This window comes from Micropterus salmoides, unplaced genomic scaffold, assembly GCF_014851395.1.
Source record: "Micropterus salmoides isolate LMB-PRFRI ecotype aquatic unplaced genomic scaffold, ASM1485139v1 Ms_hic_scaffold_4, whole genome shotgun sequence".
Taxonomy (NCBI): Eukaryota; Metazoa; Chordata; class Actinopteri; order Centrarchiformes; family Centrarchidae; genus Micropterus; species Micropterus salmoides.
In genome coordinates, this window is record NW_024043372.1 from 31,638,489 (window position 1) to 31,660,719 (window position 22,231).

General features: G+C 45.9%; 1 protein-coding gene across 5 annotated transcripts in view; it reads left to right on the top strand.

Annotated features, from left to right (window-relative positions):
- The window catches only part of arhgap46a (Rho GTPase activating protein 46a), a 32,358-nt gene that overhangs the window by 8,156 nt on the left and 1,971 nt on the right, over positions 1 to 22,231 (top strand). For 2 of the 5 annotated variants that reach the window (XM_038697946.1, XM_038697948.1), the window contains exons 2-9: positions 3,267 to 3,773; positions 12,715 to 14,155; positions 16,496 to 17,162; positions 17,393 to 17,485; positions 19,760 to 19,833; positions 20,137 to 20,336; positions 21,035 to 21,126; positions 21,233 to 21,402. In XM_038697946.1, coding sequence (XP_038553874.1) covers positions 3,267 to 3,773; positions 12,715 to 14,155; positions 16,496 to 17,162; positions 17,393 to 17,485; positions 19,760 to 19,833; positions 20,137 to 20,336; positions 21,035 to 21,126; positions 21,233 to 21,402 — 3,244 coding nt within the window. Of the gene's footprint in view, positions 1 to 3,266; positions 3,774 to 6,220; positions 6,256 to 11,612; positions 11,732 to 12,714; positions 14,156 to 16,495; positions 17,163 to 17,392; positions 17,486 to 19,759; positions 19,834 to 20,136; positions 20,337 to 21,034; positions 21,127 to 21,232; positions 21,403 to 22,231 lie in introns of those variants that run through there. The other 3 variants (XM_038697947.1, XM_038697950.1, XM_038697949.1) reach the window with 3 other exon arrangements.

Genomic DNA, 22,231 nt, shown 5'->3' on the forward strand with positions numbered 1-22,231 from the left:
TAACAAGAGTTTAATTAAACAATGTAGATTAGATGAAACATTAAATCAAATTCTCAGTAAGGGACACTGTTTGAAAAATAGGCCTAGGTTGCACACAAAATGAACACATTTTGGGGGGAATCTGTAAAATCCCACTCCTTCTCAACTCTGTACGTTTGTGTGTCTTGACTTCAGGCAGTCAAGTGATGGCTTAGGACCACAAAAACCCCTAACACAGGTCTCTGGCAAACTAGTCTGCTTCAATTGCATTGAGCTTCCCCAGAGGTAAATCAGGTGCTGTGTCACAGGGCTGCGTGTGTGTAACAAGTTAATTTTAGTTCAATATAAAACATTTCTGTTGGAGTTCAACTTCGCTCAGCTGGGGCAGACTGCATTCCAAACCATTTATGAACATTTGCAGCATGAGGCAGACAGCCTGGGTTGTTTGGAGTCCTGCATTAGCTATACTTTTATGTCTGCTTCAAGTCAGGGAATCGCCTAAAGTTGAGTAGGCCGAAGTTCATTTTCACCAGACATTTATATCAACAAGGATGGCGTTCGATTGAATTTGCCCACTTCAAGCAATAGAATAACTTTTATTTAATTTGAGAATGAATGATGTGTCGTTATGGCGGGACTGATTGAATTTTCATTTTGAATGTAGACAAATCAAAGGGTGTTGATCTCAGTCCTGGTAAATCCTACAGATGACAAGTCCCTTTGTATTTTAAGCAAACACTTGTAATGGACATCGCTCATGTTGTTTGAGTACTCCCAATAGTGATATTCCAGGAATTTCAGATCCCGAACACCAGTCCCTCTTCCTGCTTATCTGGTCGTGTCAACAGAGCCCAGCAGGCTCGCTCTCAGCTCTAACTGCTATTTATTTACCCAGAGGGAACAGTCCTTATGCAACCACTACACCCCGTGCTGCTAAACTCGTCAGCCATGGCCCCCACTGTTGACCCTCAAACTTTGGTTTCCTGTTGGGGTGTTCAGGACACCGTCCGGCATGTTCAATTCTGTGCTGGTTTCCCCAGTGTCATCACTGCGACGGAATTTTGGGACTCAAACAAACATGGAGAGGGACACAGTCTCAGCTTTCTTTCACTCCATGTTCATAAGGGATTGGTTTATTTTCATTCAGATCAGCTGCATTTACAGAGAGTGATGACAAACACAGCACTGAATAACAAGGAATGCAGCATGGAGAGATCAGTTTCTCAGTGTGGGAAGGCTGAGCGCAGTACAATTATGAAGGCTGTGGGGTGGTATTGACTGTTTGACCTCCACTTTGAATGCCCCATTATTTGGAAGGCTTCCTGCCCATTAAGTGTTGTGAATCTAATCAGTCTGAAACTCATCCTCTAATAGTTGGGCCACATTGTGGGACCTCTCTCTTTCTAAGAAATCAGCCTCTAAATACTACTCTGTGTTGAATCCAAGCCCTGCAACACAAACATTGTTTGCAAATCCATGCAAACATTTTTTGACAATTAAATCCCCCCCCCCCCACCCCCACCCCCAAATGTCCCCTCTCATCTTCTTGTCATCCCAGGTGGGCTAAAAAACACAGTACATGTTGAGTCCAATAAGGTTAGGGCTGCTTGCCTGGTGTGAGGGATTGCACCAGATGGCTTCTCAGCAAAGATCCCTGGGACACATGGGTAGACAGTATGTGGAAGGCTTCTATATCCTCTCCAGGCTCTTTGTATATTAACTGGCTGTTGATTCGACCTATGGAGAGCTTGGGGAGAGCTCTGGTGCTGGCAGCACATAAAAGAGATTGATACTTAATGCTTGATGAACAGGTATGTCAGAGTTTCTCAAAGCTTTGTAGTTACAGAGAACAGCTGTTGTTCCCAGTGAGTTGGACTCACCGCAGCGACATTGTAACCCTGGCAGACCTTGACTGGCACCACACTCCTCTGAGTCTATTTTTTGAAGCCGGGGTACACACGGGGTTGATTCAGTAGGGCACATAAGGATCAAATGCGGGTATTTGGAGGACAGTGGGGGCTTATCTTATCCATGCTAAGCTTTGTGCCCCTTCCGATCATCACAGGTAGCCTGGACTGCAGGCTCATACCACAAACAACTGTGACAGGGAGAAGAAAAGCGTCTCTGTCTTGAGAAAGCTGGGAAAAGATCCAAACCAATGGTGGATTGTTGTGACACTAATTCCTCCCCACTGGCACTTTTCTCTCAAAGATGCTAGGCTAGAGTTGGGTGTAATACTGAAGAAGAGAAATGGCCAAGTGGTCATTACGAGACAAGAAAGGAGCGTTGTGATTTATTGGGTATTTTGAGTTCTTCCTCTGGCTCTGATCTAGACTCTACTGTGTCTGAGACTTGGGAAAGGACTCTTGCTGGCTGTTTTGCAGTGTTCCTGTTCCCACATGGATTTGCTGGCACAGTTATGGCCTGCATTAGGGAACTAGATCAAAGGAGACATAATGGAGCCCACTAAAGGGTAGCATGACCTGGATATGGCACCAGCAAACTGCAGTCCTCGCTTATTTGTCAGACATATTCATTGACCCTGATTTTATGTAGCACATACCCATAATATGGAATGATATTCAATTGCAAAATGCCACACACTTTGTTTAACGCAGATGGGTAGCGTCCCATAAATACTCTGAAATTCAGTTCATGGTCTAATTACGTGTAATTGGTTGTCATTCTTATCTGTGCCCTTTGTACTTTTTCTGCAAACTAGGTTGTCTTTTTCTCTTTCTCCCTCTGCCTCTTTCTCTTTTTTGCACCTCCCCTCTCTACTGTCCTTTTTATGTTGTTGTCTGTGTGTGTATTGTGCTGAGCTGGCTGTTGTCATTCTGTGGTTGTAGTAAGGCTCGGTTGTTTTTGCGTTGGTACCACTCGGAGCGTACATTTCTCTTTGGGCCCTGCTGACTCCGTGCCTGGTGTCTCACTGAGTGTGTCCACCTGTCTCTTTCTTCAGGAAACACGCATACATGCCATCACTCCTTCCGCTCCATTGCCTACCAAAGAGATGACATCATTGTTAACACACACACACACACACACACACACAGATGGATACGTGTAGGGGACACACACATTGACACGCTCTCCATATGGGCAAGTGGGCAGTTTTGGGCCTCAGTCTGTCAAACAGTGTGTGTTGTTTACTGCTTGTCAAGATGATTAGTACTCAGGCGTGACTGTGGCTCCTAATGCATCATCGTATCCCGTTGGTGAATAATCTGTTGCCGTTTTTAGCTGTAAATAACCCCTCACCTGTTGTCTTGTTTCTTGTCATACAGTTCTGATTGGGTGGAGATCCTGGAACCACGCTCCCGTGAGCGTATGTATGTGAATTTGGCCACCGGTGAGTGCGGCTGGGATCCCCCTCCAGGTGTTCCTGTTCGCCAGGCCGACGGCAACCAGTGGTGGGAGCTGTTTGACCAGCACAGTGGCCGCTTCTACTACTACAACTCTACCGGGCGGCGTACAGTCTGGCATCGACCCCAGGGAGCCGATATTGTGCCCCTCTCCCAGCTCCAGGCCATGAGGCGATGCAGTGAGGCCAAGCGGGCTGGAGGAGGCGTGGACAGGCCACACCATGGGACCACGGGGAGTACCAGCAGTGTAGGGAGCCAGGGGCGCTGCACCCCTCTGCCCGAATATGACGGCGACAGTCCTGTCCCCAGAGCTCTGGAGACCAATGAGGAGGCCGCCACCTCTGAGCTGGACCCTGCAGTGGATAGCAGATTGCAGGGAGATGGAAGCGGCACCGAACACAGCACAGATGGCAGTAAAGACCCACAGAGGTAAGTCTGACCAAACCTTCAGTAGCCTCTACAGTAAGTCTGGAAAGGGAATTGTGCTTAATCATTAGTGGATCAAATTACCAGGAGAAAAGTGGGGAAATGTGATAGTCATCACAGCATGTGGCATAGTGAGTCGTAATGACTTTCAAATGCTTCTGCTATGAGAGCTTGCAGGATTATTTTGACTTTTGACCGCTAAGGCCGAACTCAAACTGCTTTTTTATTTTCATTCTCACTTATCTGAACATTCCATATGTCCCGTGTTTCCATACGATTGCCTGTGAACTCATCCATTTCAGCAAATCGCTACCAAATGGGGAGAACGGCCAGTTATATTACCACCACCACACACACACACACACACACACACACACACACACACACGCTAGGATTCCTGCTGCAGAACGACCCCTAACAGTAAGTCATTCAGAGACCCCATCATGTGCTTGCCGTTGTAGCCTCATCCAAACCAACGTCTCCTTCCTCCAACCCAGATTCCAGACATGCCACTTCTGTTTCCCCTGGCATGGGGCCACTGAGGCCGTCTTAGTGTCCTGTGTGCTCACCACCACCCTGCTCTGCTCCAATGCTCATTTAATTTTCCTAAAACAAATCTAGGCCTCAGGCCATCAAAGGCTGTAACGCCTCTTATGGGTGAGAGCTTAAATGTGCTGCAAGAGAGGCATGTGAGAGAGTGTTGTCTGTGGTTAATAATAAGCAGAACCGCTACATTCCAGCTGCCCATAAACAAGACGAACCCTGCTGATTTTCAGAGTCTCTGCCGTGGCGACTCCGACTCTCCGGTTCCTCCTGGCAGTTCTTGTACCTCACCTTGGCCATTAGGAGGTCTCGCCTCTGACCCTCCAATCCTTTGGGATTACGTAAAGGTGGAGGGGGAACTAATTGGTCAGCCATGGCCGTTGAATGAAACTACTGGAGGCCTTGTTGCATTGCCTCTAGTGTGTGTGGGTGGGAGTGTTAAAGCTCCCCAGAGGATCCCACTTTGCCACAGTGATTCAACCTTTCCCAGAATATTTTCTGTCTCCCCTTAAAACAATGGCCAGCTGTGTTCCTCTATGGAAGGCTGAGGAGTCTTTAGCCCACAGAGGCTTGATACCCTGCTTAGCCATATGGCCCTTCACATGCTCGCCACCCTCCATCTCTTAGCAGGTAATTAGAAACCGCCACGAAATGCAGAGAGGGTGGAATGCGACAGCTCAAATGGATGAAAACAAACTCGGAGACATGCTTGTCTTCAGTTAGCGGCCTGCCTTATTGATAATGACAAGGATCAATGGGTGAGAGCAAGGGAGAAAGTTTAAATGAAGAGTTGGAGGGGTCACAGTGGTTTGAGGTTAGCTAATTGTTCTGCTCCACCCAGAACAGAAAGTGTTAGGGGCTTTCATGAGAATCTAGTCCTCCTTCCTTTTTCTTTAATTCATGCTACTTCCGGTCGTACTTTTTTAGTTCCATACAGAAAGGGGGTTTCAGTGTTTAAAGTTCCTCAATGTTTGGTTTGAACATCTCTATTTTAGACATGTTTTCACATGTTCTTTTTCTCTTCCCTGTTTTTCTCTGTGAAATTTCAGCGGAGATGAAATGTTATTAACTTATGACCTTTGAAAAACAATGCTCTTCTTTGTGGAGATGGGACAATCCCAGTACTTCCAACACCAGTTTCCTTTTGTTCTGGGCTATTATTAAATCTGTTCATAACAGTTTCCAACGTTTCCACACAACACAGCCCGGGTGTTATTCTAAGTGCTGGTTGGTTGATGCTGCTTCTGTCTCTCCCTCTCTTTGTAAAGCTCATATCTTTGTATTTGGCTATGCTCCTGCTTATTGGAAGTGTAGGTATATGAACACAGTTATGTGTTGACGTGAGTGCCAAATCTGTTACTCATTGGCCAAGTCTTATCACATGTCCTGGGAATTTCTGGGTACTTTGAGCCTGTGATGTTCATCGAGAAAGTACCTTGGTCTCCACGGGTAAACATGTCAGTCACATGTGGTGATGGGCACGGGACACTGAAGGTGTCACAGATCTACTCACTTATAACATCTGGATTGAATTCCCTCAATTTCCAGTGCATATGTGTATCTGTGTGTTGTTGTCATCAACCAGATAACATCTGTATTGGGTTTCACCACAGATAGTGTGTGATCTGTGTGTATGCCTGTCTTCAATGTGTGTGGGCTACTTTCCACTGCACTTTCAGGACAGCAGACCTGCTGAGGTTGCGTGGCTGGTTAAAGTCTGCTGATGACACATGACAGCATGGTGTAAGGCAACCCTGAAGTGACCCAAGGTGGATCACTTCAGGGTCACAGCCCTCTTTTGTCTTATGGGCTGGCCTGGGGCATATAATGGACCACTAAAAAGAACAAAGGCTCACTTAAACCCAGTTGTCCCCCAGGGTCATCTGAGAGCTTTCTCTAAGCAGGAAGTCTGGGTATGCTGAATGGAGAAGAACACCAAATTGTATGTACCCTCTCATTTGGCCCTGTAATGATATAGCTGTGCACCAGCATTCAGTCTAAGGCAGTCACACTGACATTAGACACTTAAAACTCGCCTTTCTTGATTGTTGGCTGGTTTGGATTCCTTTTCAAAAAGATTTGGAAAGCTTACACAGAGTTGGATATATAATACAATACCTAAGCAAACTCAACTCTGTCAGAGTTGTTTCATTGTTTTTAAATTTGTAACAACGTTGAATCAGCCTCTACACATTAAAGACGAGACAAGTTAGCTGGCATTACGTGAGTGTGTGAATGTTGGAATTTATTTTAGTCTGATTTATTTTTGGAAAACTTAAAGGACAGATGTAGCAATCTCTGACTGGAATTTTTTTCAGTTCTAGTTTCTGTTTGGGGGAAGTTTTTTTAAAAGGAAAAGCAAAAGTTTAAAAAAAAAACAACAAAAAAAAAACTAAACAAGCTTCCCCTCATGTTCTCGTGACTGTCTGGCTGCGAGTCATGTAGTAGAAATCACCAGCAGGTTTATTTAGGAAACCAGTGGGCGTCTTATGGGTTAGATAAAGTTTTTAATGAGTCACACATTGTCTGTATGTTTACTGCGAGAGAACAAGTCTCTCATGCGTTTCATCTGCCGCCACTCTGAGGCCACAGCGTTTTTACACACACTGGAAATACTTGTTTTATCTCTACACTCCTGGTGTGGTAAGCTCACTTCCAGCTCTTTTCAGATGGTGTTTGAAGTCTGCCTATAATAATAAATTAGGTTTCCCCCCCCCCCCACTTTTCTTTGTGAAAAAGTTGCACTTTGAACTTGTGATCCTGTTATATGCTGAAGTACCCTACTTGGGTCTGGTTAGCAGTGACGGTATTATTAAGTTTTCATCTCTGTTTCTTCACACGTTCACATGCTCTCTTTCTTGTAAATGCAAAGTTTTTGGCATTCTGAGGAACTAGATTACAGAGCTACAGTTTTATGTGTCTCACCGAAGCAATGTGTGCAAAACATATTTTGTTTTATTTTAGATATCCTTGAGTCATTGAATTGAATTTACACTTAACTTCTCTCTCTGGTGCTGTAATGCAGTGGAATATTTCCAGTGTTTTCATGAAGAAGCAATGGCACCAGTGACACGTGAACTGGCCTCAGTCATGCTGCTCTGGCTTTCTCAGCTGACTTGCTACTAGGGATGCACCAAATGTTCCGCCTCTAAAATTAATCGGCCTAATAAGTCAAAAGGCCAAATAAATTTTACCCAACCATTTTAAAGTCTCTGAGAAAGATGCAAAAATCGCCGTTTGCAGACACTGTTCTGCTGAATTGTCTCCTAGCACATCCACATAATCTGTGGCTGACTTCGTAGAAAAGTTAACAAACGGTCTGAACCGCTTTGAGTGTTTTTGTCACTCGTTTGTGAGAAGGCGATTAACCTAGCCACACCTACATTTGGAGTGCACACGTATGAAAGCCTTTATGGTAAATCCACAGACAGGTTAGCGACTTTATCCTGTCAGTTTCTCTCTTTACAAAGAATAGTGTTGCAGTATGAGAGTCCTACCTGAAGACAGGCTATTAAGTCTTCATTTTATGCGATACGAGAACCACATGCAACATTATTTTTGAAATTAGGTCGGATTTGATGAATTTACGCGAGTGTGACAACGTCCGGTTTTCAAAATAAGGTGTCCATACAGGATGGAAATAAGATTAATTGGATTATATTCACGGAAAGTATAAAACATATTACATGTGTCCATTAAAAGTAAATGGACAATTTTGGCAAAATAAATGGAAAAAATGTGAATTTACTTAGTTTGGTATTCGGCAATTTTTTTTCATCATAATCAGCTTCGGGCAACAATATTCATTTTGGTGCATCCCTACTTGCAACAGCAAAAGATTTTTCACAGAGCTTACATTCACATCCATTTCTAATGTTTCATTATTGTTTACTACCATGTTTTTGTTCTTTTGTGTCCCTGATCATATCTGACTGGAACAGGTTTTGTGAGTGCGCGAAGAGGATCCAGTTTTAATTGTGTCATCCAAACAGTGTTCCATAGTCTTCCCTCACAAGAAGAGTTGCAGATACTCTTTCAAATTCCAGAGGCGGGTCTCTCTAGAATCCAGTTGGGTTTGGCCTCATCCTGTCCCTTCAAAATGATCCTAGTGGCTGGCCTCTGGCCAAGCCCAGCACTCCTCATAGGGTCGGACTGCGGGAGCCACAGACATGCACAACTGGTAGACATCATGGCTCAGAGGAGCGAGGTGTTTCAGTTCAGCTGTTGCAGGACAGCTGGCTCTCTGGAGGTGTCTGATAGGGACTAGGGGCCTACCAGCTTTGCCTCAAGCCCAAAATGTTACTTTATGCTTCTGCTTGATATGTTAATGACGGATTGTTCAAAAGCAAGATGAAAATCTGCTTTGAACGTTGGCGAAGTGGATACGACCTTGTCCTCAGCGAATCCTCTTTGTCTTTTCAGTTTCCTTCCTCTGCACAGATCGCAGTGATCCTATTGGTTTGTGCTCTGAGGTGTTTGTATAGCAGAAGCCTGGCTTGTGTGACCTCATTTCCTCTTCCTGGCCAGTCAATGTTAATAATAACCTCTGTTTTTCAGACCCCACTATTCTCAGGGGGCATATTTAAGAACTTCCAAATCCATATCCCTACTGGCCAAAGTGACTGAGCTGATGGCTTTTCCAACAACCGTTATTCCAGGCAGGAAAGAAAGGAGAGACAGAACATCTGCCGCAGAGTCCCCATAGTATATTTAGCTGGTTATTGAGACGACCTGACCACAGCAATATTCAGAACAGTGACAGAGGTATCTGGGACTGTGTTTGTGGGTGTGAGACACCAGAGCAGCTGAGACTAATTGAAATTTGCTGACCATTAAGTTGATTTGCTGCCCAAGAGGCCAATCAAATTACCCTGTTGGTTTACAAAGGGCCGCTAACTTAATTTTGTCTTAAATTTTGCTGTCTTCCTAAAGGTCTCACATGCAAGCACTAGGCTCTGAATGAAGGGGTTTGTAAGTGCCTAGCATAGGTGTGTGCTCATGAGCTGTGTGTCTAATCATGAATGCTTGTGAAAAATTTGAAATGGAGATTATCTCTTTGCAAACAGCGTGAAATTCAGAAACATCTGGAGAGGTTTTATCAGTCCCAGTCATAATTTTCACGTCTTGTTTAACCTCTGTGATAAATTGCTGTGCATAAATCCCCACCTTCACTTAACATTAAGCAAACACCTGACAGGCAGTCTACTAGCAGGCAACACACCCTTTCTAAACAACTTTCATTATGGTTAAAATAAAGTTCAGTGTTACGCAAGAGTCTGTTTGCCAGACTGACTCTGGAGCTCGAAGATGACTCTTTCAGGTTCAGCTTCTTTTCTATCCTCTTTCTCTCCCCCCTTTGTGCACTCCATTGCTGTCATTGAGGGAGGTGTCTCCGTGACGATGGCACAGCCATGCATTGTGTGAGGCTCCCCACACTGCCACAGAGGCCCCTGAATGAGCCCTGAGGAATGCCAGCCTTCCCGCTCATTCCCTTCCCTTGCTGCACTCTCCCACGACTAATCCCCACCCCTTCTCGTTTACACATGCTCACACCCTCCTCCCTTGTCTCTCTAGCTCTGCTCTCCCCCCACCCAGTCCAACCTATTGTCTCCCAACTCTAGGCCTGTTGTAGTTTCTCACCATTGTACTGCGTTTGTCTCTCTTTTGGTTCAGGGTTTGTAATTATACTTTATTTGGTTGACCTGAGGTTTACTCATATACGAGTGTTGTTCTAGCTGTGTAACGGGATTAGAGGCTTTGGATAGAGATCGAAGACACTGTAAAGTCCGACTGTTTGATTTGGCTACCAGCCCCATGCGATCATGACGATCATCGCACCAAAACTCCCTGCTGACATCCAACATAATGTGCCAGTGCCAGAGGGGGTGAACATGCTAGACCTTTGCTGAGCCTGACTGGGACAATGGTAGGCAGACAACGGAGACAAAGCCTGACAAAATCCCTCTCTCCCAACACTGTGAGCTGGACTTAGCAGAGCATACATCTCATAGGCCTATGAATGTGTTCAGTTTTGGTCCCTGGTCAGCATACAGTGTTTTTTGGACCTGGAGATGAATCATCTAAGGTCCTATTTGGGTCCAAGGTTATAGTATGTACGCATGAAGTGAAATATTTTGTAAAGTTGAGTGTCCTATTTAGCTCCCTATAATTAAAATTTAGCCCATTCGTTCGCCCTGGGCGCAGCGTGTGAACATTACATTAGGCATTTCCTGTTTATGTTACATATGGGGAAGTCCTCTCTCCAAACCTCCAGAGGACCTCCTCATACAGGAAGTAGTGGTCACTACTATCTCAGGGTCAGTCCTCATAAAGTATGTCACCCACCGAGAACATCGAAGACAGATTCATGTTTTTTACAGTCGGCCATGAACCCCTAGAGATTGTTTTATGTGCGTTTTGATTTGTTTGTGAATAATGGAGATGGAATTTGATTATTGTGGTTTTATGTGTGAGGTCCTCTGTGTTCTTTGGTCATCCAATTATTAAAAAAGAAAAAAGGCCTTGCTGTTTCATGTGTGAGCTGTTCCTGCCGTAGCAAACTGGTGCTAAACGGTCAGCTGCTGAGGTGGGAATGATTTTGTAGCATTTGTATCACCTCCTTCTGCTTGACAGGACCAGAGTGAGAAAACAAACACTATTTGAAATAGTACAAACAGTGGCTTCTCATGTTTACAGCTGTCACCTATCAACCCTCTCCCCTCCACGCCATGTAACCTTACACACTCACACTTGCTTGTTACAACTAAACAGTGGAGGTTTGGGATGAATCCCATACATCAGAGCTTCTTGTCTTCACGTGTGTGTGTGTGTGTGTGTGTGTGTGTGTGTGTGTGTGTGTGTTAAGGCAATAAACTTTCTTGATTGGTCTCATTGAGGTGGGGGACTTGGAGGGTTCTCAACAACAGTGGTTGTGGCCGACTGTCCTGGTGCTGTGCCAGGTGGCTGCGACCCAGCTGTTTATAGGCCCTGTCTGGATGGCAGATCTGTGGGACCGTTTGAAGATGAGTGAGCCTGTTTACATTCAAACCACTGGTGGTGTGACTAACTCTATAGGCTGGGGCGGGGGTGGCACAAGGTTCCTCAGAGAGAAAGAGGGAGTGCTGGAGCTGGAGCTAGGAGGACTAAAGGAAGTTTGCCGTTGGTTTAAGGACCTCAGGGGAAATGTTTCAGCATTGTTCCAGAGACACGTGGGGAGGAGGGGGAAGGGGGGGGGGGGTCACTCCGCCTTTTCTCTCCACCCTCTGCATCCTCTTACTGCCGTTACAGCCCAACTCTCAACTGAGTCTGGCTCTACACTGATCGGTGTTTATGTTTGGATTTACAAGGACAGAAGGTGATCAGCTTTGATGTAATTAATTACCCAACTGAATGTTAAGTAGAGGTTGGAGGGAGGCAAGGTAAGTCTCCTTTGCTTGCCTTCAGATGTAATTACCTTTTTGACCTTTGATTAGGCAAGGAAGTGTATTGAGCTCAGATACTCTGTACTGCGTCACATGTTTACTCTGCGTCCATTCGTGTATATGCAACAATGTCCGCTTTACACACCTTTAGACTCATTGGTTTAAGAGGGCAAGTTTTTGAGCAGTTGAGGAATGAAAAGTCCTGATTGCTGGTGAAGATTATCAGGCGACAGCAGTGTAGAGGGCAGCAGACCAGAGCAGCGTGACCAGATTGATGGCAGATTGTTTTATGTTGCTGGGATTAGCAGTGGGCCACTGGGTTTGAACTTAGCCCAGCCGCTCAACCAAAAGTGGAAGCATTAACCTTTGGATCCCGGGTGAAGAGCTTCTCAGCTGTGAACTGCTGCAGTCCTGACTTCACTCAGATCAGCCTCCTCTTCATGTGGCCTGCTGGTTTACTGTCCAAACGTTTGTTCATTATACAGATGGCAGACTTTTAAGCCACGAGGGATATATGAAACCTACATTAGAATTAAACCTACAACTACCAGCAATTAGTCCCACATGTTAGGAGAAACCATGCAGGGGTTTTCGGGGAGATGTGTTGAGTTCAGTCACTCAGTATTTTTAGGCACTTGGTTTGCACTACACACACTGGAGTTATTGTCTCATGGGTTTGACAAGGCTATTATGACTGCCAGGCTAAAAATGGAGTAAAGTCTTTGGAGGTCAGTGAAATGTTTAGAAAAGAATTTGTAGATTCCTGCTGATTTTCCCAGCCCTGTCAACATTGGATTTTTATAATAGATGAAATATAGTGAATGGCTTCATGCCTGTGAATGATTGTATATGATGATGGGGTTTTATGGTACTCTCTGCTGACGTTTGGTTGTTTATATAGACTTTATATGTACTGTTTGTGTGTATGTCTTGCTTTAGACCGATGTCCAATCTCATGTTGCTTGTTTCCTCTCTTTCAGGGATGCTTCTCAAAGATGGCAGCCTACACCTGGTTCTAAGGCAGCCATGTTAGTGAAGGTGAACAGTATGAGCCGTAGCCAGCCTAGCCCAGCTTTGCAGCAACAGCAGCAGCACCCCCAGCACAGTGCAAACAGCAAAGCCAACACCTTCACCCTGCACCCCCCTGGCAACAAGACCCAAGGAGGACACTTAATCTCTACCCAGGGATATAAAACTGCCCCGTCTGGCAAAATGGCCACCGACGCACGTCAGGCTCATCACCTGAGAAAAGCTAGCAATGGCAGCTTCTGTTTGGTGACATCAGACAGTAGCCATCCCAGTCCACTCCTTCACAGGTCACAGACCAGCACACCACGCCCTGTCTCTCCTCAGTATGGTTGCACTGTCCCAATCTATGACGAGCCAGTTTCAGACTGTCCCATATATGATGAACCCCCAACAGACATGGAGGTAGAGGGGGCGCACTTGTACAATGGACAGCCTCTGTCTCGCCTGACACCTACCCATAGCCTCCAAAAGCCCAGACACCTCCAGCATCCTGGTTCATCTCATTCAGGGTCCAGACACAAGAGGAATCCTTCTGCCTCTGACTATAGCCCAGCTGGTCTGGAGTGCATTAAGCACATGGTCAACGTGGATCCCAAACAGGGGCTCCTATCCAGCTCCCCTGTACCCACACGTACCCCTTCCCCTACCTCAAGGCAGGATCCTGTCTTGACCCAGCCTCAGGCACATCCACAGCCTCAGGTCCACTCTTTGCCCCAAGCTCGAGGACAGTTGAGGGACAGAGAGCCAGGGACTCCAGGCCCAAGTACACTGGACAAGAAACAAAGCTGGCGGGTCCTTGAGGCCACTGTCCAACGTGCCATGGAGGCACGACACAGCAGGCAGAGTAGCCAGGCCTCGCAGGACTTCCCCTCCTCAACCCCACAGGCCACAGCAAACTATCAAGACTCTGGTTACTCCACCGGCCCCTCCCCAAGTCTGAGAAGAAAGAGCAGGAGGAGGGTGGGTGGCGGTGGTGGTGCAGGAGGCAGGCCGGGGTCGGTAGGCAGCAGCGGGGAGCTATGCGCCCTCAATGAGCGGCTGATGGCCGAGATGAGAGAGGTGGTTAGTCGCTCCAACACCATGAGGGAGGTAAGAGCGGGGCTGGACCCGGAGATGGGGGAGAGGGTTGTCATACCTCGGACGCGTTCCCCTGCGGACTCACTCAGGTGGTATGGAGGAGGGGGAGGGGGGTCAGCAGGCAGGTGCGCATCACGTGAGGACCTCAGCCCCCGGTCACTGAGTAGGGCAGGTAACCATGGCAACCCTGCGCTGACCCCTCTGGAGATACCAGGGAGGCAGAAAAGGACCTATGAAAAGGTGGACACCTTGGAGATGAGTGTGAATAGCCAGGCCAGCCTATCCTCACCAGAGACCCCAGGACCACCCTCCCAGGTAACCCCACCCCCTATTATGTAGCTAATACAGCATCACGTTACCTGATACGTTCCTGTCTGTGTTATTGTGTGGTCTGCATCAGCAGGTTTGTTTGGTCTGGAAGTGCTTTGATTACTGATGTCTCTCCAGATTCACTATCAGATTAGAGAAGAATTCAGTCTCACTGTGTCAAATGAGGCATGCCTGAATAAATCATTTTCTGTATATTATGGGAATTTTTAGCTGCTGCTTTTGTACTGTTAAGTGTGTCTGGAAGAATGGACATGTTTGACTGAAGAGAAATATTCTTAACAATTGGGGCAGATGAAAAGACAAAACAAAACTCAGTGAGATATATCTATATCTTTTTTTTTTTTTTTAGCAGGAATGCTGAAAGTCATTTTCACCATTTCTGCTTTTTTGATAATCACCATAGAGACAGTCAGAAAAGGCAGGGGAGAGAAAGAGGGGAAGACACGCAGCAAAGGGTTTCCTGATTTGGTTATATTTTGCATTTGCAGGGCACTGAAATACAAAAGGTCACATAGTGATGGCTTATCTTTACATTCAAAAGTTGTACATGATCAAAGATGAAAGGACTATTTGACTTTTCAAAACAGTTATGTAAGTAGCAGGAGCCAATTCCAAGATCTGCTACTTCTAATCTCCAAATCCCTTCTTGCAACAGAATCACACCCCATACCTCCATACATTATAGGCCTAGTGTTGTTTTCGGAGCAGCCCCACTGCACCGCTACAACTATATGAATGTTTGATTCAACAGGAAGCTCTGGGATAAAACAGTAAGTCTAATCTGTCTCTTTGAAAGAAACACAGCATTTTGTGAGTAATGCCTCTTACATTCCCTGTCTTGAGAGCTTAAATGTCCCCAGGACATTAGACAGTGGGCAGGCTGGGCACCGCTGACTATAATGGCCACATTCCCAGCATTACCTGTCATCCTCTTACCACCATCCATCTGCCCTGCACTGCAGGTACTGTATACTCAAATGCCAGCTCTGTGCTTGAGCATCTGGGGCCCATGCCAGGCCAGAGGGATCCAGGACATGGCTTCCCTCGGTCAGGAAGGAGGGCCGCTGCGGCCCATATGGTCCAGGCCTGGCAGGGAGATGAGGAGGAAAAGGAGAAGGAAGTAGAGGCAGGCTGGTACCAAGGGTTATTGGTACCACTGTAGCTTAAGCATGTTAGACAACAGCCAAGGAGCACTGAGCAGGCCCCCTAAGTCTGTACTGGAATGTTCTTCAGACCTGCTGTTATATCACTCACACACACTCACAGATTATAGCATGGGATGTATGAACAGCTCTACATTTTTCATATTTGAACATTCTGTTCTCCCCCAAAAGACCTATGAACTAACTTATTCAAAGGGTGCACTGACAATCTGACCATTTCCACAAAGAGCATGAATAATTCATGTTTTTATAAGTTGAGGGCATTTTCCTCTGTTGTCTCATTCCGTAGTATAACTGAATTCCCATCCTGTGCTGGTGCATCTGTAAGCTATCTTTAAAACTGTGTAATTTACTGAAAGTAGAATTGTACAGCATATGACCCATTCCCTAGTTAAACATGTGCTTTGTTGTATTTGATCTTTTGGAGTTGACCTGTCACCTATTTAAAAAAAAAACAACTTTGTATGACTGTGTAGACTCAATGCCAAAGCCAAACCACAGATCTGCTCCATTTGATTGAGAAACCGAAATGTAAAGTGCAGCTTGTCTGGCACTCGTCAGCTCCATATTACATCAGGGTCCCATTGAAAAGACATGTCAATGCGTCTTATGTTCCATTAGTAAATTTAAGCTTTGATTCTGGCTCAGGTTTCTTGTTGTTCCTGGCTTTTTGCAGAGTATATCTGGGTTACTGGCTTTCTCTATTGGGTCCTCCCTAAAGTCATAAACTCCACCGCAGAGATCACAAGGAGGTTCTGTTTAGAGCATAGCTTTGGTTTAGCAAGGTAGGTGAGCCTAGTGTAGGAAGGGGCAGGGGTAAGGACTGTTATGCCACTATCTGGCCACCTGCTCCTGAGGTCAGGGTTCATGAGGATTTGGGGAGATTTCTTTCCCAATGCAATAATTTTCTGGCATTAGGAATTTAATGTGCCGATCCTGCAACAATTCGCCCTCGAGCCCCAGCACTGCAGAGCGCAGAAGGAAGAAGGCAGCCCAGCTGCTAGTCTGACACAGTGAAGACTCTGCAGCTGCACACACAGTTTGTACCTCTGCTGCACTCTTGCCTCACCCCTTCCATCTCCTCTTCTTCTACCCTCCCTCCTCCTCCTCTTATGTATAATGTTTCATCTCTATCTCACGTTCACCTCTTGTCCCCCTGCAGGCAGGCACCCTTGAGCTGCAGGCTCAGTTGGAGAGCAGGAAGAAAGGCATGGTGGATGGGCGGACCGCTTCCCTGGGCCCCCACCGCCCTGCCAACCATGACAACCGAGAGGGAGGTGATGGGGCAGGGGGAAGAGCACGAGGATCCACTTTCCAGCTCTCCTACGCCACCCTGCGGCAACCCCCGCCCCCCGAAATGGGCATGGAGGACTGGGCCAGCAAGCACCTCAACATGCACACGCAAGGTCTGTTCCGTCGCCGTGTCTCCATCGCCAACATGCTGTCGTGGAATCGCGGATCCATCAAAAAGCCCATGCTTGTCACCAGCAACCGCGCTGTCAGGAAGGAGGCCTGCGAGATGTTCAAGCTGGTGCAGGCCTACATGGGAGACAGGCCTTCACGTCTTGACCGCCGTCACTGTGCCCTGCTCATTGTGACCAAGTGCTGGGACATGCCGGGCCTGCGGGACGAGCTGTACGTGCAGCTGGTGAGGCAGACCACAGGCAATGCCAGCCCAAGAAGCTTGGCGGCAGGCTGGGAGCTGATGGCTGTCAGCATGGCGTTCTTCGCCCCCTCGCCCAAGTTCCGCTGCTACCTGGAAGGCTACATCCAGAGACACACGGAGCCCACCAGCGACAAGAAATGTGAGTCTCAGACTGAGCAACAGGGTGGGTCACCTTTCTTTCTTCTGTACCTCCCTATGTTGTCTGATCATCAACATTGTTTATGTAGGCCAGAGAGACGTTTCTCTTTTTAAAATTAAAATTCGCATTTTTTTTTCTTTCCATTTACCAATGATATTTGGATTCAATGTAGTCAGTATGATCATGATAGAATGCACAGTATTGTTTTTGATGAGCCATCAGAAATTTGACTTTTGCTGTCTTCTGTTTCATAGTGACTCAGTTCATATTGGAACAGCAGGAACTAAAGCTGAAGAAGAATTCAAAGTCCAGAAAGAAGCGAAAACAGAATACAGAGGAGGAAGAAGGTAAATCTTTTGTGCATTTACTTGCTCGTCAGTCGAACGTTTCACTTTAAGAACATAGGATCCTCAGTATTTCCCATGTGTACAAGCTTATCCATTTGACTGAGCACAAAGTAGGTAGGGAAGGGAGTCCAAACTATGTTTTTCTTCATTCTTTATAAGCTGTCTAGAGTCTCCAAGAAATGCAAGCCATTACAAATCTAACATATCACTCCCTGTAGAGTGACCACTCTTGAGTGGGATGGAAAATTGAGCTCTGTGCAGTTTGTCAGATGAGTACATGCTGATGTACTTGCAGACACAATGAATGGGTTTCACAGAAAGGAGAGCTGAAAAAAAATATGTAGGATGAGAATTTCAGAACGTTCTGCACGCGCACAATGGACCACACTGTCAATCATATTAGCGGTCTCGCTTGCCACTTGCATGTCAAACAGCCATTTAAGAGGATACCTCCTCATCAGCACGTGCCCTCATTAGAGCAGCCCACCCCGCCAGCTCTGATGATGAAGTCACCAGAGAGGAACCCAATCATCTCACAGCAGACGCCGCAGCAGGGGCCTCACACATTGTTCTTCGGTGACTCAGACTCGGTGCTTTATGCTGGTAAAACTCCAACTGACTAAGAGGTCAAAAAGAGAGCCTACTGAACATTTCTGACTAACTCTGAAGGTCTTTCAGAGAGAGGAATCTTGATGAAAGCCAACACAAAAATAAAAGCCTCACGTGTAGAAAAACAGCACAATGAAAGCCGCTGTTTGCTTGATGGATGGAGGAGCTGGAACACGTACATTGTGTCTGTCCAGAGTAATGACCAGCTGTGAGAAGTAGGAGTCACATGTGGGAACTGGAGGCCTCTTGTCAGGCCAGACCCGGTCTGGTCTGGGCTTGGAAACTGACTTTTTTGGGGGGCTTGGGGCCCGGGGGTGTGGCGGTTCAGCCAGCACTTGGATTACCGTAGATTTGTCTCATAAACAATAACCAAGACGAGACTGAAGTTGTCAACATCCTTTTAATGGTTCTGTGTTTTTGTTGTCAAGTTTGGCTTCAACCCATGTGTCGACAGGTGTCATGCCGTTCTCAGCCTGGCACAGTACACTCAAGCTCCTAATGAGCCTGTATTTCTCCTGGGCTTTGGTTGCCTGGTTGTTGTTGTTGTTTTCATGCCATCAAACCTGATGTAAATATAGACCACCAGTAGTGTGTAAACCCTTTCTCACTGCAGCACAGGGGCTCTGCACTCTTGCTTTTCTCCGAGAAAGTGTACAGCTCTATGTTGGGAGCCTTGGGGAAAAACAGCCCGTCTTTGCCAAGATCAAGGGCAAATTATTGGTATGATCTCTCTAATTAGACATAATTATAGTCGAACCCGGCCAGATTAGCAGCAGTTGTATGCGTGTATGGGAGTCACCTGTTTGCCATAAATCTGGGGGCTTTGACTATAGGGAACATGCTGGAAAGTGTTTGTTACTTTTTAAAATCCCATCAGTGGGGTCTGTCCATCTGTTTCTGTTTCGGGTAGCTGATACAGTTGAGATTCTAAGAATGGGAATAGTCCTCATGAGAGCTCAGTGTTTCGGGTGTAAATCAGAGTTACCAAAGATAGATGGGGACGATTTCTTGCACACGATGACCCATTAAACAAGGTTTTCCGTTGGGTTTTTGTTGGGAGTGTACAGAATGTGGAACTTTTTAGGGACAGATCAGGTTCTTCTGTAGCTCGAGTCTCTTATATCCCGCCTCAGAAAAAACAACTTGGTTCACCTTATGCAGTTAACTTCCAAAATAGATCTGTGCTCTACAGTAGCTGCTTAGGGCAGGTAGCAGACAGGGAGCCTCTGTGGTTCTCATTCTCTCCCGAGCCCTTCATGTCTGTGTACGCTGATGAATCACCTGAACGTTGGATGTGTAGGCCAGATCCTGACTCTAAAGCTTTTGTTCAACAGCAGTAAATCTTCCCTCAGCCTGACAGTTTAACCAGGCCTGCTCTAATCCCCATATGCCAGAGTCACACTGTCAACATGTCTCTCCAATTACCGCTGCCTCCTTCTCACACAACTATTTGACATCTGTGGGAAAAAACTATTTTTTTCCCTCCTGGCTGTTTGTGAGAAATAATTTAAATGTTTTATTATTTTTTGTGTTCAGTAATGCCTGATGCTTAAGGGTTATTACTTAGGGTCTTAGAGGTCATAACAAGGGCGTGCTTATTGTCTCTTGTGGAATTTGGTTTCTTTGTTTCTCAGTCCTGAATTTGCCTCTTCTGTCAACCTACAGGTCTGCCTATCAGCACATATGCCAAGTTCTGCCATCGGAAACTGCAGAAAGTGGCGATCACCGGAGGCAAAAAGGTAACCTTCAAGAATAAGAGGAGCTAAGCTTTAAATGTTTCATTTACATGCTATCAGAAATAAGTCACTTTAACATCACAAAAAAAAAAGACGTATCCGTTTGAAAGTTGTGATTCGCATCCGAGTCATCCTAGATGTTGTTACAGAGAGAGACATAATTACAGGCACACTGACACAGTCGCAGGTACAGACATAAACACAGACCCAGTCATAGTAACGCAGCTGCAGACACAGCCGTGATTAGTATCATACCCCGTGACATACATCAAGTTGTAAACCTTTCTTCACCTCTCACCCCTCCAGGGTCTACGTAAGCCCACCTTGGAGGAGATCGACCACAGTAGGCGGGCCATCGTCACTCCCTCCCTGTTTGGCAGTTCTCTGGATGAGGTGATGGAGAGGCAGAGCGAACTATTCCCAGACAGGAAACTGCCCTGGGTGCAAGTTCAGCTTTCCCAGTATGTTCTGGCTCTGGGCGGGGCTCAGACAGAGGGCATCTTCAGGTAAGACAGACTTAACTCAGCCAATAACATGACTCAACTCGACCAATATAATAGAAGTGGAGTCTAGCAAATTAGAAGGGGATCTTATGTACTGCGTGTGTGTGTGTGCTGTATTGTATGTATAGTGTATAAACAAATGTGTGTGTGTGGTCTCCTGTATCCCTGTATTTCAAAAGAGGCTCTCCCTGGGTACAATACACACAACAGACAGCAGAACAAACACGGCCCTGCTTTGCTCCTGGGACCAGCACTGTTTAATTTGATGCTTCATAGTATGTGTTTACATTACTGCTTGAGCTTACAAGCACGTGGGAGCTTCTCAACTTTGTGTTTGTGCAGGCTTTTCTCCGGCAGATTTGATTCTGTAACATCTTGACTTGTTTAGAAAAGCGTTCCCTTTCGCCCAATGTACTATAAATGGATCTCCCTATGAAGCAGCGCTCCTACATGGGGACAGTGAACAGTGTGTTGTTTGGTTATATTATGTTTGGTCTATTTTTTTTTGTTTGTTTGTTTTGTTCCGAAGAAGTACTGCAAACAAAGAGCAGAGTAGGTTCAGCCACCAGGCCACATTTGAAGCCAACTGGGTGTACATGAGGAATGGATTTGCCACAGGGCAAGGAGAATCTGTAATGATAGAGGTAGAGGTCCCTCTAGTGGCCACTGAGTGTAACTGACATGCTGTGTTGTATCTTCAGAGTGCCTGGTGACATTGACGAAGTGAACGCGTTGAAGCTCCAAGTAGACCAGTGGAGGATCCCAGAGAATCTTTCTGACCCCAATGTTCCCGGTGAGGAATTATCTACTTCCAGCATTTGGCTCGTTTTCTGTCGGGATTCACGGGCGTATAAGTTGGGTGTGAATATGAATACTAATAGGATGTTTGTCTCTTCCAGCGTCGCTAATGAAGCTGTGGTACAGGGAGCTGGAGGAACCTCTCATCCCGATGAACTTCTACACTCAGTGTGTCAGTAACTGTGACGACCCAGTGTCGGCCATCGCTGTGGTCCAGTCTCTGCCTGAGCTCAACAGGCTGGTGCTCTGCTACTTCATCCACTTCCTGCAGGTAACCAAGATGTTGACCGAGGTTTATAATCCCCTCAAACACAGCCCGTACTTTAATTTACCCCAACCAAGGACCCTAGAAGCAGCCTTGTACCTTTGTCGCAGACGCACACCTATTTGTGATATTATATTCAGCCAGAAAACAATTTAGTTATTGCCAACTTAAACTAGTAGATACTTAAATAACTAAACTGTCAAAACAAAAACTCATGAATTAACTCAAACTTAATCAAAAAAAAACATTATGTAATGCCTGAAATTTTTGAAATTTTATGTTTTACTTTGTGAGGTGTTTCAAAATGATTTTTTTTGGCTGTTTTAACTGACTGAAGAAAGAGTATTCACACTAGGGGATAATTGGGACGATTTGGGTTTGATTTTGATTTGACGTTCCTGAGCTGGTCCGAACAGATTATCGGCCCAAATGATACTGTAGTATGAGGGGGTTTACAGATATCAACTTAAGGCCGCTGACTGAATCGGAGGCTCCCTGATTTCGAATTTGGGAGGGTCTGATCAGAAACCCGCAACAGCCAATGAGAGCGAGCAGGCTGGGAAGCGTCACCAAACGTGTTGGGTATATGCTTGCGCTATAAAATGTATAAACCATGTAGATTCCCACTTCTCAGCCATGAGTTAATCTGTTCATCTACAGTTTTATTCTTTGTTTTTCTGTGTAAAACATAGCACACACAAGTGCAACCAGATGATAAACTGCATCCATGTTTGTCTGAAATCGTTGAGTATAAACGCCAAGTGGTGTGGTCCTGCGTCTTGACTGAATGGTCTGGTGTTCTTAAGATTAAAATCGGTTAATCGGTTAACTCTGT